Source organism: Ipomoea nil, unplaced genomic scaffold (genome assembly GCF_001879475.1).
Source record: "Ipomoea nil cultivar Tokyo-kokei standard unplaced genomic scaffold, Asagao_1.1 scaffold0117, whole genome shotgun sequence".
NCBI lineage: Eukaryota > Viridiplantae > Streptophyta > Magnoliopsida > Solanales > Convolvulaceae > Ipomoea > Ipomoea nil.
Genome location: NW_017616545.1, coordinates 2024868 through 2043507, shown reverse-complemented (window position 1 = coordinate 2043507; position 18640 = coordinate 2024868). Strand labels below are relative to the sequence as shown.

The window sequence follows — 18640 nt, the reverse complement described above, 5'->3', positions numbered from 1 at the left end:
CATTTGCTAATATAAGTATTGCATTTCATATTGTCCCAACCTATCTCACACATCCTTTCACAAAAGTTTTTGCGATATATAATTGTACACATGAAATTTGATTTTTTTTTTTTTTAACATAGAACGATAAATGCATAAATTAGGAAAATTCTAGAATGTCTTTCATTTCAACCCCTCCTAACAATAAATAAATGGGTACTTTTGATTCATAATTTCTAAACCCTTAGGATCCATAATTTAAATACAGTCGATCCATAATTTCTATACAGTAGATCTATAATTTCTATACTGCACTGATTTGTGAAATCATGGTTCAACAATTGGACTCTAAATTAAAATATAAATTTTAGCTCACAGATTCTAGTAATTATGGATCTACAGTATAGAAATTATGGATACAGATTCGTGCGCACCATGTGCATGGTGGCACATGCTCACAGCATAATTTACCGTGTAATAGTTGGTAAACCAGTAAGATAAATTTTATCCATTTTCATCATATCATCTGGATCTATTGAAAAAAAAGGTAAAAACTTAAATGTTATTTGTTCCCAATTTGGAAAAGAATTAAGGGTGTAATATAATCAGAGAAATTTCCATAATTGGAAATTTTTTAAGTTTATATATTCTTGAAAATACTATTTTCAAGAACATGCTATGCTTGAGAATAAATATCTTTTATTATATAGGGTATTTCAATAATTTGAATACTTATGTAATTTCCATTTCTAAAATGAACCAAAACTTAAATACAATTCCTAAAATGTATACATTCAAAGAACGACAAATTGAATATAATTCAAAATATATATCTTGCTTTTCGATTCCCTATTTAATATTATTCTTTTTTCTCCAAACTCAATTATGTAAACCAAATATACATTAAGGGCTACTTTGTATGGATTTTTTTTTCCATTTCCGTATTGTATACTCCTGACCTTTTTTTACATTAAAAAGAAATAGATCCAATTCTTTGAATGGAAATTTTTTTCGCCGGCCCACCCAATATTCTATAACTCCAAATGTCGGAACCCTAACCCTTTATATGGTCGTTACCATTTCCCCCATCTATCCTCCCGTTATCTCTATCTCTCTCTCTCTCTCTCTCTCTCTCTCTCTCTCTCTCTCTCTCTCTTTATTATATTTTCATTATTTATACTCATTACCTTTTCTTAATGAAAAACAAATTGGCCCAATTCTCTAAATGTAATTTATTTTCGTCAGCCAACCCAATTTCTTTTTGTCCAAATGTCTAACCCTAACCGTTTATATGCTCTTGCCATTTCCCCCGTCTACCCTCCTCTCTCTCTCTCTCTCTCTCTCTCTCTCTCTCTCTCTCTCTCTCTCTCTCTCTCTCTCTAAGCACCAAAATGCTCTCTCTCAAGTCTCCTCTCACTTTAATCTACTCTCACGATCTCAATCTCTTTTGAGTCTCTTCTCGTTTCTCGATTGGAAAAAAGGGTTTCCATACATCTATCAACCCGATCGATCTCTTCAATCGTTATCGAAACTCCTTACATTGAGAAGGTAATCTCTAGTCTCATCCCCTTTGCTAGCTATAAGACTTGAAATTTTTTTTTAGAAGTGTAGATGTATGTTGTCTATTTAATTTGAACAACCACAAAAAATTGTTTTCTTTGCAAAGAAATTGAAATTGCGAAAACATGGACAAATTCCTTTCGAAACATGTTTTACTGAATACATTTTCTATTTTTCCTAAATTTTTGTTACTTAATACACCCACATTTACAAACTTGTCCACATACCACAGTTAAAAGTGAGAAAGAGATTAAGAAAAAAAAAATAAAAAAATAAAAAATAAAAAAACACTACCAAACTCCAAATAGTTTTTCGCTATTTTGATACTGACGGATATATTGGGAATCGACACGAACCGACCCGAGGGCGCGAAGCAAGAACGGGTCCCGGGGCGGCGCCACGTACCCGCCCCGGCCGAGGCCTCGCCACGTGGCCCCTGCACAGGCCACGTTGGAGGTCGGACCGGCCTCTCCAGGAGGTCGGGCCGACCTCCACATGGGCCCGGTCCGAGCCCATGATGGGCTCGGCCTGGCCCCCGCTGCGCGGCCCGGTCGCGAGACCGGGCGCGGTCAACACGGATCCAACCACCCCCCGCCTTAGGGGGTGGCGGTTAGGGGTGGGGGTTGTATAAAAACCCCCCACCTTGTCTCATTAAGACACGATCTATTCTACTTACACACTTTGTCCTGAAATACTATTGTAATAGCCAATTCTACGGCATTTAATACAATTTACGGTCTCACGGCCTTTACTGCGTCGTTTCATTCATTTATTTATCATCTATACTGCGTTCTTATCCGGATTTAGTGATTCGGGTCCACCCCGGATAATTAAATCCATCAGATACAATTCTCTCGCTATCTCTATCTCTATCTCTATCTCTCTCAATATATATACTTCTAAAAAAATTTCAAGTTTTCATTTTTATTAGAAAGCTATTAAATGAGTTCAAATCTATTTATTTATCAATTCATAAAATATCAAACTAATTTGCATTAATTTTTTTCTTCATAACGAAAAAAAAAAAATGTAGTGACAATTGATAAAAGTATCACATAATATTGTAACTATGTAGGTTGTTATATATGGCCTGTCGTGTAGGGAGAGCAGTGGAGTTGTTGGTTTTGAATTTACTTTGGTTTGAAAGAATAATATATGTAGAATGATGCTGCATGTATTAGGTCATCACTCATCAAATTATTGTAGCAATACCCATCTATATATGCTTAGCAACAAAATTTATCCATAGACGCTGTATGCTCATTATACGTGTTAGGAAAAAAATAAACGAAATAAAATTGGAATGATCATTACATAATACGGAGTCGTTTTTATCATTGTTTATATCAAATTGAATAAAGTGGTTTGCAATCCACGGAAAGCCGATAGCATTAATTGTTTTGACCACCGGATTGTATTAATGGTTTGCAAAAAGATATTTGGTAAGATTAAATGTATACTATTACGGTTACGAGGTAAAAAGAAATATAATTAATAATAATAATAATAACAATAATAATAATGATGATGATGATGATGATGGAATGCACACGGTAAAGATGCAAATCAATAATAATAATAATAATAATAATAATAATAATAAATGCATACCCTGTAAAGATGCTTCACAGACCATCCAACAACAAAATTTAAATTAAAATCTTCAAACATGCAATTACTGCTAATTGATTGTCTTGTTACATAATTTGTAATAAGTAGCAAAATATTACAATTGTAATATACTTCATTTTACAATCCATCCAACACCACAAATAAAAGAAGACAAATAAATGAGGGCAATTTTGAAATATTGAAAAGTAATTTTACATTACCTAACAAAAACTTGGTAATCAGATTGCCTTCAATATACTCCCATTTCCTAGGTGGCAGTAATCTTGCATTACTTACCCTCTCAGATTACGTAAACCAAACATTGTCATCTAAGATTACCTTTCTCAGATTACCCTTGTGATCTGAGATCCTTTGAACCAAACGTCCCCTAAGGGTGCGTTTGGTTGACATGTTTAGCTCTAAGCAATGGGTACCAAAGTGATTGGTATTGTTTGGTTGATAGGTTTTTAGAACACTACTTTGAGCTTAATTGAAGAAACTGTATGAATTTCTTCGTTGGCCACCCAATTTAATTCCTCCAACTCCAATTATCTAAACACCCTTTATTTGTCCGTTATGGTTTCCCCCATCTACCCTCCTCTCTCTCTCTCTCTCTCCCTCTCCCTCTCTCTGCACCAAAATCCTCTTTGTTAATCCTCCATTTCCATTTAATATATTTCCATTATTTATACTCAATACTTTTTCTAAATGGAAAACAAATGGGCTTAATTCTCTAAATGTAATTTGTTTTCGTCGGTCAACCCAATTTCCTCCCGTCCAAATGTCTAGCCCTAACCCTTTATAAGTTCTTTACCATTTTCCCCCTCCACCCTCCAATCTCTCTCTCTCTCTCTAAGCACTGAAATCCTCTCTCTCTCTCTCAAGTCTCCTCTCACTTTAATCTTCTCTCTCGCTCTCAATTTCTTTTGATTCTCGTCTCTCGATTGGGAAAAAAAGGTTTTTATACATTTATCAACCCGATCTCATCAGTCGTCATCGAAACTCCATAGATTGATAAGGTAATCTCTAGTCTCATCCCCTTTGCTAGCTATAAGACTTGAAATTTTTTTTAGAAGTGTAGATGTATGTTGTCTATTTAATTTGAAAAACAACAAAAATTGTTTTCTTTGTAAATAAATTGAAATTGAAAAAACATGGACAAATTTATTTCGAAACATGTTTTATTGAATACATTTTCTATTTTTCCTAAATTTTTGTTACTTAATACACCCACATTTAAAAACATATCCACATACCACAGTTAAAAGTGAAAGAGATTAAGAAAAAAAAAACAAGAAAATAAAAAAATAAAAAAAAAAAACAAAAAAACGCTACAAAACTCCAAATAGTTTTTCGCTATTTTGATGCAATTCACTCTCTCTCTATCTCTATCTCTATTTCTCTCTCTCTCTCTCTCTCTCTCTCTCTCTCTCTCTCTCTCTATATATATATATATATATATATATATATATATATATATATATATACTTCTAAAAAAATTTCAAGTTTTAAAGCTATTAAATAAGTTCAAATCTATTTATTTATCAATTCATGAAATATCAAACTAATTTGCATTAATTTGTTTCTTCATAAAGCAAAAAAAAAAAAAATATATAAATAATAGTAAAACAAGTATAAGAAATATGAATGCAATAGATGCATATATTTAAAGGGTAAGTAGACGGTTGTGGAGCACTGATAGTTGGGGATGGATTAAATAGGTCGGTGGTATTAGCAATAAATAAGCGCGTCATGGTGTGTAAAAAGAGTATGATTATATTAGAGGAATATAGAAAATAGTGATGGTAGCAATGGGTAAGTAGGTGGGTGAAGGTAACGCTAACTTTATCTTCTTCTTTTTTTTTTCTTTTTTTTTTTTTTGAATGATAAGTGAAACTTGAAAGTTGAAATCTTACTATGATATATTTGTAAGGGACATAAATTATAAATTTCCATAAATTATGTAAATCACACCCTCCTTTGTAATAGCTGGTAAACCCCTGGGAGAAATTTTATCCATTTTGATCATATCAACTAGATCTATTGAAAAAAAAATGAAAAAACTTAAATGTTATTTGTTCCCAATTTGGAAAAGATTTTAGGGTGTAATATAATCTGAGAAATTTCCATAATAGGCATTAAAGATGGATTACGTTTCTTCACTATAAATAAGCTAGAATTACACTTCATACTATACACTACTTCTGATCAATCTATCATTTTCCGGCCAGCAGCAGCCTCTCACTGTTCCCAATTATGTCGATGCTATCCCTTGCCTCTAATCGTCGGAAAGTAAGCAACCTTCCTCGGAGCCCACTTCCTCATCTACCACAGGATCTCATATTCTCCGACATTCTGCCGAGGTTGCCGGCGAAACCTCTGATGCGTTTCAAAGGCGTGGCTTGCTATGATCTCATCGCCGGAATTCGTCAAATCCCACCTGGATCTCCACAAGAATGACGAGGAGGATAAAGTAGCCACGTTTGCTGCCACTGATAACGGGCTCCACTTGTCCCTCTTTTCCATCCTGGACGAGGAAAATCAAGACCCTACAAACTACTCATCACTTAAAGTCCCCGAAGTGGCCATCAGGTATCTTGGAACCCACAACGGGCTCCTGTGTTTTCGAGGAATGGACCAGAAAGTGGTGGTGTGCAACCCTTGCACAGGGAAAATTAAGAAAATCGACGACGCGCCTAGCTGGCCGTCTGTCGGGATGTATGGGTTTGGATATGACCAACAAAACTGTGACTATAAGGTTGTGTACGCTTGTCGTAGCCAGACCTTCAACGACTATGATGTTTTGGTGTACAGTTTCAGGTCAGGTTCCTGGGAAAACATCTCAAATGGGCTTAGGGCCGGCATTGTATACCCCAACATCGGCGTCCACATCAATGGGACACTAAACTGGTCAAGCAGCACAATGGTGGCTCGTGACAATTGGGAATCGAAAATTGTCTCTTTCAATCTGACAACAAATTCCGCCTCCATTCTGTCCGGGCCGAAGCCCGAAAGGAGCAGAAACATTTCCTTATGTGAGTCGAGGGGGTTTCTCCTGGCGTCTTCGTTTCAAAGAGACAAGGTGAGTGTTTGGAAGATGAGAGAATTTGGGATGGAAAATTCATGGACAAAACTGGCTTGTATCCAACAGTTATTACCTAAGCCGCCGCGTAAGACGGTGACGCTTACTCCGATAGTTGTGGTCATATGTAACCGCGTTTCTCTTCTGTATGTAATGAACAACACAAATCTCGTCATGAAAGTGGGGGAGCACTTGAGGGTTTACACGCCTGAAGACGGTAAAAGCAAATGGAAAATTGAAGAGTGCCGCCCAGGCAATAGGGGTTTTAAGGCGATTCTCTTTCGGGAGACGCTGGCGCCGCCGCCGTGTCTTTCCGATGAAGAACAACAGTAGTGTGCGTGAGTCCTAGGTTGAGCATTATTGCATGTTGTTGGATTTTGAATTTACTTTGGTTTGAAAGAATAATATATGTAGAATGAAGCTGCATGTATTGGGTCATCAAATTATTGTAGCAATAGCCAATAGCCATCTATATATGCTTAGCAACAAAATTTAGCATGGCGGCTAGCTGTATGCTCATTAAACGTGTTAGGAAAAAAAATGAAATAAAATTGGAATTACCATTAGATAATACCAATTCAAAGTAGTTTTTATCACTGTCTATATATGCTTAGCAACAAAATTTATCCATGGACGTTGTATGCTCATTATACGTGTTAGGAAAAAAAAACTAAATAAAATTGGAAAGACCATTATATAATACGGAGTCGTTTTTGACCGATAATGGATAACGGATAGCGGATAGCATTAATAGTTTTGACCATCAAATTGTATTAATGGTTTGCAAAAAGATATTTGGTAAGATTATATGTTTACTATTAGCGGTTACCGGGTAAAAAGAAATATAATAATAAGAATAATAATATTCTTTTTAAAAAAATTAATAATAATAATAATAATAATAATAATAATAATAATAATAATAATAATAATAATAATAATAATACCACAAACAAAAAAAAAAAAACAAATAGTAAAGGTATTGATACCACATCATAAGTGGAAGGGAAAGGGAAAGGAGGGATTGAACGCCACTTCTATTTCACCCTTGCGGCCTTGCCCATCTGACGTGGAAACACATCATATCGGATTGACTTGGGAATAGGGACCTAAAACTATCTAGAGTCATGATTTTTTCAAAAATTTTAAAAAGTTGAGTAAAATAGAGGAAAAAAAAAAAAAACTCAAAACCGTGTTGAGTAACCAAACAAATTTTGGTGGACTCGCTAGTTACCAAACAAGGCCTATGTCATAATTTTTAAATTGGTCATCGATTATTAATTTACACAAAATAGTTCTCATTTTTACTCATTTTAATTTATTCCTCAATCTTATATGGAGGACTAAACTAAGTAAAATTTTGAATAATTGAGGGACCATTTTGAATAAATTGGTAGTTAAAGATCAAATTGAGAATTATGAGATAGTTGGGTGATTATTTTGAGTATTATCTAATTAATAAGTATACTAATTTTTATCGACTCATCAATGATCATCAGAATCTGATTTTTATTTTCCTTCATAAGTATCTATGATAATACTACTTTTTACTATTACTCTGTACTTCTTATCATAATTTAAAATACTCATTTTCATTAAAGTTTTTTCCATTTTTGGTACCCTGACTATAACACCCCATCCAAATTAAATTAAGTCTATGACTATCAAAATTTCCAATTTTAATTTGATGCAAGAGTATTCAATTTTTTCTACATTTGGTCCCTCGTTTAATTTGTCATCCAACCTAAGTCGAAAAATAGGTATTGAAATGTAAAAATAATGCCAGCCAAGCCAAAATGTAAAAAACAAAGTACCAAAAAGCTGTTTTGTGCATTTTTGGATCATTGTTGTCGGAGTATTGCTTGTCGCAATTCAATTATTGTAAATATCCGATTCTTGGATCTTAAATTTTGATACCCTGTTTTGTTTTGCATTAAAAAAAAAAAAAACACATCTTTTGATATTAGAATAACAAATAAAACATGAAAATTTTAGAATAAATCCTTTCTGGGATCTCCGGGTGTGAGAATAAGATATTCAATTTTGGTGCTTGGTTTGGAAATTAATAATTTTGATGTTTTTTTTTTTTTTTGGTGTGTGTGTGTAATATTCTGTGAAGTTAGGCTGTCCTTAACCCAGAAATTTTAACAATTGCAAAGTGACATGGCATGGTTATGTGTAAAAAAAGTCTTTTTTTAATTTGTTTTTATTTTCCACATGTCTTGCAAGATTTTTGATTTAGAAAGCTTGCTAAGTACAATGACAGCTGCCAAATGGCAGCTTTGGCAGCAAAGCTGGTACGTTTTTTTACTTTATCTATTTTAATATTATTATTATATATGTATTTGTTTATTTTATTGAAAGTGGGGCCCATTTTTAAAAGTGAGAGAGTATTGTAGGGATGTAGAGAAAATAGTTGAAGAATTGCAAATTTGATGATGTGGAAGTGGGACCCATTTTAGAAAGTGAGAGAAAATTGCTGGGATAAGGTTAGCCTTAGGTTTTTATTTTTGTAAGTTTGTGTATGGAAAAACAAGGCAGAGGGTATTAATTACATTAAATAATAATTTAAAAAGCTGTGAGCTTAATGTTCTTAAACTGGGACATTAGATTGTCCTGTTAATTGCATATAGTGTATTTCATTCTTTAAACTTCAACTGAATGTATATAGTTCATCATTTGTTAAGCTGTTAGGCAATCTTGATTATCAGATTAGCTTTTCTGCTTTAAGAGGGCATGGTGAACAGAAACGAAAGAGAGGCAAGAGTGGTGGTGGGAGAGCCTCCAAGAAGAGTGTCAGAACCAACTAAAAGCTACTAGAAGAAGTGTTGCCACTGTTGAAATCTTTAGGCTGAATTCTAAAATTATTTTCTGTATAATTATTTGTTATTGTTTTTTTTTTCTTTACAAATTAAAATGGCGAAATGCATTGGCAGTCTTGGCAGATCAAGCTATTAATTTCAATGGCAATTTAGTAAATACTTTGATCTTAATGATAAAAGGACAAAAATACCTTTAATTATTTTTTAAAAAATTCGGTGTGTTTTAATTTTTCCGGCGACCGGAGTGATTAACTTTGGTAGTAAAACAATAGTTGTGGGATGAGTACACTTTTGGTAGGAATTAAACATGTGGATCAAAATTGTCATTTTGTTAATACTCGTAGGACTAAAATTGGTATTTGCTGTAAAAATTATACACGTGACAGGAGTTATAATTCATGAGAGTACATATATCATTTTCTATGATAATATTATTTACATTTGTTGGATACTTGTAAATTAATAGAATTCACATTGAGTTAAAACATCAATTTAATTATTATTTAAATAAAATAGTACTCATTATGTTGCATTTTACATGTCATTGTTACTAATAATTGGTTAATTTAACTCTTCGTACTTAGATTATTTTCTATATATAATATTTTGTTATAATTTTAAAATTTAATTTTTATTTTGTGTCTCATAGTACTTTTGAGCATGTTTAGTTGGATGGAAAAAAATTTGTCAAAGAAAAAAATTTCTTTAAATTTGAAGAAAATGAAATTTTACTCTGTTTGGTTCATGAAAAAGTACCTTTTCTATTTTTGGCATCTGTTACAGTGCCTCTGGGGCCTGTCGAATATATATATATATATATATATATATATATATATATATATATATATATATATATATATATATATATACACTGTATACATATATATATAGGGTGAATCAACGATTTGGTCCCTCACTTATTCGCGACTTGTTAATGTTGCCCCTGAATCACGTATTCATCGATTTAGTCCCCGAATATAATTGTTTTTCGTCAAATCAGTCCTTATGGCCATATTCCGTCAAGTCTCAGGCGAGAGCTCCGATTTGCCCTGGGCATTTTGGTCTTTTCACACCTTCTTCTTCTTCATTAATTGGCATTTGGGTGGGTAGTTGGGGCCGCCATTTCTGCTCTGCTCTCTGCGAAAAGATGAAGTTCGGGAAGGAACTGGCTTCCCAGATGGTTCAAGAATGGGGGGAAGCATACATGGATTACAACTTTCTAAAGGTAGTTCTGAAAGATATCTCCAGATTCCGGCGGCGGAACGCGGCAGCGGCGCAATCATCTGTTCTGCCGGCGGCGGCGACGCGCAAGAATTCATTGAAGAGAAGGTTGTCCATGTACCGGGCTTTCAGCGGGTTGACGAATCGATTGGGCAGCCCTAGAGGCACTCCCAGGAGCAATCATGAAGATGAAGAAGTTATACTGGTGAATGCTGTGGAGCAGGCTAGGAAGGGGTTATTGGAGCGCTGCAGTACCAAACAATGTTCCCTATGTCGTCAGAAGCCGGAGGAGAATACGAGCTGGTGTTCTTCAGAAGGCTTGACGATGAATTCAATAAAGTTGTTAGGTTTTAAAGAGAAAAGGTGGAGGAAGTGAGGAAGGAGGCGGATGAGCTAAACAAGCAAATGGATGCACTTATAGCTCTCCGGATCGTCGTAGAAAAACCTCCGGTGCCGGTGGATATCAATGGCGCCCAGTCCCAGACAAGAATAGATTCTGCAGTCACTGAAACTAAGTCACATATGGATGCAATACAAGAAATTGAGATGAGTGGTGAAGAGGTTGCAGAAGATGGTGAAGCATCTGCAGGAACTGCGACAATGGCTGATCAGAACAACACAAAGATTGAAGAAGAGAAGACTAACAACTTCACAGATTTCAGGCCTGCTCCATTACACGTGGTGTACGACGTAAGAGTCAACATCCAGCCTGAAACTCCCTTCTCCACTTTGAAGAACATTTTGAAGGCATCAAACTCTGAACTGACGTCGGCGACGATGGAATATCGTCGAAGAAAGATGAATCACTACTGCGGGTGAGCTAATTTCGACGAGCAGAGAAGAGATGGAGCTCCCTCCGGCGAGCTTGAGCTTCTCCGGTGAAGCTTGGTCAGAGTTAATGAAGAAGAAGGTGTGAAAAGACCAAAATGCCCAGGGCAAATCGGAGCTCTCGCCTGAGACTTGACGGAATAAGGCCATAGGGACTGATTTGACGAAAAACAATTATTTTCGGAGACTAAATCGATGAATACGTGATTCAGGGACAACATTGACAAGTCGCGAATAAGTGAGGGACCAAATCGTTGATTCACCATATATATATATATATATATATATATATATATATATATATATATATATATATATATATATATATATATATATATATATATATATATATATAGATTTTGGTTCCAGTGAGAACAGGTCTTCCCGTGCGGTCAGTGTGGCGTACACCATTAGGTGTGCATAAATGTACCATACAGTGTTCGAGAATACACCAGAATGAAATGTCAAAAAATGCACCACAAAAAAAAAAAAAAAATACACCACACATAATGGTGTATTTTCGAACACTGTGTGGTGCATTTGTGCATACCTAATGGTGTATGCCGCACTGACCGCACGGGAAGACCTGTTCTCACAGGAACCTGACCCTATATATATATATATATATATATATATATATATATATATATATATATATATATATATATATATATATATATATAGGACTGCGTTTAGGTGCGAAGTGCCCACTCTTGAGAGGAATGAGAATGCATGTCATCCGTTCATGTGTCCAGATCTAAAGGATAAGAAACACTAATTTTTTAAATAAAAAAACACGGTGGTATTTTCCTAAATAATTTAACATCGAAGTGCAAGTAAAATTTATTACAAGTGCAAGTGGCAGTTTCATATAGTGCACCTCAGTGCATGTAAAATGTAGAGTTAAATCCACTTTTGGTCCTACATTTATTGTGCATTCGACACATTTTGCACGCTCTTATTAATTTTGACACGTTTTGCCCACTTTTATTAATTTTGCCACATTTTGTCCAAACTGGAACAAAAATATGTCGGTAGTAGTTGTTTCTTAAAATGAATGGTTCATTTTATTTTGATTTTAATATTTTTTTAATGATTTTCTTTATTTACCCTCTATTATATTATTTTCTTCACTTAGATAACCCTAAATTCCGTTAGTATAAACTTTTGTAACGGAATATTCTGTTAACTTTTTTTTTTTTTAAAAGCATTCCGTTAACTATTTATTATACTTAACATATATACACATTAATTTATATAAGAAAAGGTCTTAGGTTCGAACCCCATCCCAATGAGAGTTGGCATAATTGTTAAACCTGTATTATGAATATGTTAAAATGTATTAAAAAAATATATAATATATAATGTAACATAAATTTTGGTAAAATAATTAGTCCGACTAAATACATAGCATTCAAAGTTGAGCATCAAAGGATAAAAATCAAGAACTTTAAAAACCATTTGATTTTCATGATTTAAAAAAAATTAGGTTAATTTGGTTTTTGAGTTAATCAACGATTTGGTCCCTCAATTATTAGCGAACTGTCAATGTAGTCCCTCAATTGCTTATTAATCAATTTGGTCCCTGAAAGCAATTATTTTTAGTCAATTTAGTCCCTCCGGTCGTCGATTTGGTCCCCGAAAATAATTATTTTTAGTCGATTTAGTCCCTCCGGCCGTTGACGGAAGACGGTCTGAGGGACTAAATCGACTAAAAATAATTATTTTCGGGGACTAAATCGATGAATAAGCAATTGAGGGGCTACATTGACAGTTCGCTAATAATTGAGGGACCAAATCGTTCATTAACTCTTTGGTTTTTTTTTTAACGTTTAATTAATCTTTTTATTATTATTGTTATTATTATTATTATTATTATTATTATTATTATTATTATTACTATTATTATTATTATTATTATTATTATTATTATTATTATTATTATTATTATTATTATTATTATTTAGAACCAAACTTAAATATTTCAATTATGCTTTTGCATTATTGGAATGATTTAGGTCATTATGCTATTACTATATTTTGTATTTTTTTTTATAATAGTACAATTGTACATTACTTTACAAATATTATACTATTATTTTTTTATTGGACAAAATTGTTCTTACATCATTGTCATCCATGGCCGGCCTAACTACAAAGTTGTTGATAATAAATACGATTACACATGGCCTCTAAAATGGTAGGATCATTTTCCAAATAATTGACAATATTAACATCCTACTAGCTCCAATTGAACAAGTTTACACATCAGAATTTTATCAATGTATGAAAACCTCCAAAGAAATTTCTAAGTTAACTTTTACTATATCATTATAACAGTATCTATTGTAACCATATATTTTCAATTATTTATTATCATCCTCTATTGACAACAATTGTAGAAATTGTCATTGACAAACTCTAAAAACAATTTGTCTCAACAAGGAATGGAAATTTAAAAAAAAAATCATTGATTTCATTATTGTTGATGAAAAGTATGTACGAGACTTTATTACTCTTATTAAATTAAATAAATTAGTAGCTACAACAAAAAATAATACATATGCATTTAATTAATTTAGAATTAGATGTCTATAATGGCGGTCAAAGTACATATGAAGTCCTTGTACTATAGAGTTTTGTTTAATTTAGTCCTTGTACCTTTATTCTGTTCAATTTAGTCCCTCTACTTTAAGAAATGATGAAACTAAGGACAACTGTCGTAATTTTATTAGAACATGGTTATAATTATTTATTTTGAACATATTAATTTAATATATTGGTGGTAAAAATACTTAATTTTAAATATTTATAAAGTAATATATGAGTAGGAATATAAATATCGCCAGTGCCACTTAATCTAAGTTAACAGTAATATTAACACCATTAACTATTGTCTTTAATTGCACCGCTTTTAAAAGTTTAGGGACTAAATTGAATAAAATAAAGGTATAAGGACTAAATTGAACAAAACGCTATAGTACAGGGACCTCGTAGGCACTTTGACCCTATAATGGCTTATTTAAAAAAATATTCATTATAAAAAAATTTAAAAGAAGGGAAAAGTATAAAAAATGCCCCTCTATAATGTGCCAATTATCAATGTCACCCCTGAATTATGAGTGGTGTAAATGCTGTCCCTCAATTATCAAAATGGTGCACATATAGCCCCTCCCGTACCGGACTTGTGGTTCCCCACCACTGTCCATCGCTGGTACTTCGAATCAAGGGAGGGGAAAAACAACTCAATTACATATTTACTCTGACTTAACGGTGTCGAACACTAACGGGGAACCACTTGTCCGTTACGGGAGGGGCTATATGTGCACCGTTTTGATAATTGAGGGGCAACATTTACACCACTCATAATTCAGGGTTGTCATTGACAATTGACATATTATAGAGGGGCATTTTTTACAATTTTCCCTTAAAAATATAATTTTATTAGTTATATTATCTTTATTTTCTACAATTCAAAGATTTCTTACCTTCAAATTTATTAATTTATTATATTCACTACACTGTTCATTGTCTTCTTTTTTACATTATCTTGTAATTAAATATCAGAGTTATAATACAAAACATGTTATATGTATTTATTTACCAAATATTTTATACAAATATAATAAATATTAATATTTTGTTCAATACTTTCACGTGATAACCTACAACATACACCTCACAACAGATGAAACATGTAGGGGAAAAACTATCACTATTAAATATCAATATGTCTTTGTAAGATAAAGAGTTCATATTACAACTAAAATCTCAGTCATATACACAACAAGGCAAATATAAAGCTTCCTAGACCATAATCTCATTGCATGATGAATCCATGTATGTTGCTACCGGTAACCTAATTGCACATGACACACTATCCATAAAAAAAGAGAAGACATGTTGTTAGGAACACTTGTATTAGGATTTTAATGATACCAATGTAACCTAGAATGTAGACCCCTAACCGTCATTATTTTTAATCGCTGCTTTCGTTCTAGACGAAAGTTGCCATAACTCACATTGTAATTCGTGTTAAGCAAGACAAACACACGAAAACGAGTTATGTTCTCTTGTTAGGGCTATCAAGACGAAAAGAGACACAAAGCAAGAAGACTGAAGCGTCAACAACGAAAGTTCATCAAGGGATATCAACCACCTCGAAGAGACAGCTACCTTTATGACGATTATTAAGACATTCATTCTCTTCTACAATAAGAAGAATGTTTCTTCTGTCTGAGCTGTCTAACCATCCTAGGAACAAAAAAGACCTTAACATGTAGGACACGCATACCAAGGAGCATTAAATGAAGTTGTACCATCCTTGAAGCTAAAAGACAAAACCCTAAGGCTATCCATGCCCTCAACGGTTATAAGGTACAAACCACATTAATGGAGCATTTAATGCAACAAGCTCCCCGGTCCTTACCCATTGGATAATAGGTTTGAAATTTCATCTCCCTCCAACGGATGAAATTTCCCTCACCTATATAAACCCACCTTCATCAACTAAGAAGGTGCTGGTTCTTTCACTCGACAACACTCTCAAGCAAAAAACCCTTAAGAAATCTTAAAGTACTCATCAAGCTTTTTGTGAACCAGTGTCAAGGCGTGAAGATATTTGAAGAAGTTCATTATTTCTTATCTTCCACCTTGAAAGAAGTCTTGGATCTTAGAAGAAGTGATCATCCTCCATTCAATCAAGAATTCACCACGTTGGAGAAATCAGAATCCTTTTCTACCAACCTCAACTCTGAAGAAGACGTTGATAGAGGTGGAGTAAACTCGCGGAGTTGAAAAACCTGCAAGAAGCTGTCCGGCTTAGTGATCAAGGAAGCTTCTTGTGTATTTGTACTAACGAGTGATAGTGCAAACCTTCCATAAGTTGTGGAAGAAGAGTGGAAGTAGGCAAAGTTGGCTGAACCACTATAAAACTCTCGTCTCCCTATCTCTTTATCTTTCGCAACTTATTTTCCACATCATAACATCATACGTGCCCAAACCGAAAGCTTCATAAAACATCAAACTATGTAAAGTGTTTAAAACTAACTCAATATTTCCGCTGCGCTGTAACATTGAAAGGTTGTTACTTGCAAAAATCTGAAAAGAGTCTATTCACCCCCCCCCCCTCTAGACTCTCGTTATAACCTACCGGGACCAACAAGTGGTATCACAACCAATACCTTGATCGGTAAAGGCTTTGCATTTACTGCCTGGTAGATCCCCTATAAAAAGCTTTTGAAAATTTGCATATTTTCATCTTTGTACATTTTTCTAAAAATGGAAAAGGATCATGCTAATCGCTCTAAGCAGTTTGCTTTTAACCTCTCAAAATTTGATGACTGGAAAGTGAGAATGCAGGCTCTTCTCTCTTCAATCCATGACGAAATGTGGGATGTAATAACCACAGGACCAATCACAGTCATGATGGCAAACACACAGGCTGCAGCTAAAGGAGCAGGTGCTGCGCAGATGATATCGAAACCAAAGGATCAACTCACCTCAGAGGAAAGAACAAGGGCGAACCTGGACAATGTAGCACGAAACATTCTCTACAAATCTCTCGACGATTCCTTGTTCCCCAGAGTCCGAAAATGCAAGAATGCCATGGAGATCTGGAACGTTCTAATGAACCTTGGCGAAGGAGATGAACAGGAGAAGGATAACAAACTGACAGTCGCCATGAAGAAGTTCGAGGACTTCAAGATGCTACCAAATGAAGCAGTCATGGACATGGAACTGAGGTTCACTAGACTCATGGGTGATTTGTCAGATCTCGGGAAGGAATTTACTGAGAAAGAAAAGAACTTGAAAATTCTTCGTGGTCTGCCGAAGTCTTGGGAAATGAAGGTCATTGCAATGAGAGACAACCGAGACATGAAAACTACAAGCACAGTCAAGATCTTCAGTGATCTTAAGGCATACGAGTTTGATCATGAACCGAAAGATGCAGAAGAACCTGAAATGAGAAACATAGCTCTCGTGGCCAACCAGCAAGCGTCAACATCCAACAGGTCAAAATCTAACCCATGTGAATTTTTATCTGACGAATAATTTGCCTTATTTGTTAGGAAGATGAAGAGGTTTATGAGGAAGAATAACTTCCAAGATTCTCAACGTTCGGGACACCGAAGGCAGCACGAGAGTTCACCTCAAACCTCAAAGCCAGAAGCCTCAGACTCACAATTACTATGCTACAACTGTCGGAAGACAGGACATTTCAAGGCAAACTGTCCTCATCCAATTGTGAGCAAGTACCAAGACGGCAATGCTACCAAAAGTTCATCTAAAGAAGCTGGAGAAAACTTCAAAAGAAATGATAAGCCAAAAACAACGAACTCCAGAAACGAAAGAAGAAGAAAAGCCATGGTAGTTAACGAACTATCTGACACTGATGAAGCCGAAAGTAGTTCCTCAAGCTCGAGCTCAGAGGACGAAAGTTCCGAAGAAGAAAAAGGGCTGCTATGTCTGTTTAGCCAAGAGTCAGAAGAGCTATGCCTAATGGCCGATGATGATGAGGTAAATTCTCAATCATCCTCTTGTTATTCAGCAGAGTCTAGTTCTGTAAGAAGTCAAACCTCCAATGAATCAGTCTCAAAAATGACAAGGAGGTTCAATATAATTGAAAGCACATACTCTAAACTAAAGGAGGAGAACTCTTAGCTCATGATTAGCTACAATGCGTTAAGGCAAGTTCGAATTGAGAACATAAAGCTAACCATTGCTAAGAAGCATCTTGAGGAAAATGTTCTCGCTTTGAAGAGCAGTGTACAACAAGAGAAAAGAGAGAGCAAGAATTGTGTGAAATCTTGAATAAATTCAACAATTCATCAAATCTAATGGACCGAATAGTGAGTGAATCTAGATTGCCCGGGGAAAGAACAGGAATTGGTTTTGACCCCAGCTCCTCTTCACAAGTCAGCTTGAACAAATCCACTAATGATTATTCTCACGAGAGTTTTCAAGCTGCATTTGTTCAAGGTCCAACCCAGGTGTCTGAGCCTATGACGAAAGTTAACGATGTTGCCACACCACAACCAACAAGTCAATCGAAAGGTAAGGCTGTACAACGAGTTGTGGGTCTTGGAAATGAAAGATCTTTCAAAGGCAATCCTAGACAGAAATATGTCAAAAGGAATGGACCAAATGGCAATAGACAAAATCTAAACCATAAGAAGGGTCAGCCTTACAATAATATTCAATCTAGGAATAGGCCGAATGTTAACCAGAGGCAGTATCGTCCAAAACCAACACGAAAGAATCCTGTCCAAGGAATCCCGAAAAATGGACGAATCAAACAAAACGAAAGATCCTTTAAAGGATCAGGTTATGGCAATGGATGGACTGGGCAATCAGATGAAGATTGGTTTGATTACCCAGAACCTTTATCAAGAGCTGAATTTGAGATAATGAGATAATTCATCTGCGTAAACAAAAAAATTATTCCAAGTATTATGAAAATCCTCCTGAAGAATATTTTCACGAGAGATATAATGCTAAAACCTTTGCCAGTATCCATTATGATTACCGCACATCT

General features: G+C 34.6%; 1 protein-coding gene across 1 annotated transcript; it reads left to right on the top strand.

Annotated features, from left to right (window-relative positions):
* The first annotated feature begins 5557 nt into the window (after positions 1-5557).
* Positions 5558-6565, top strand: LOC109163294 (F-box/kelch-repeat protein At3g23880-like). Its single transcript, XM_019312077.1, has one exon. The coding sequence runs from the start codon at positions 5558-5560 to the stop codon at positions 6563-6565; it is 1008 nt and encodes a 335-aa protein (XP_019167622.1).
* Positions 6566-18640: the final 12075 nt, after the last annotated feature.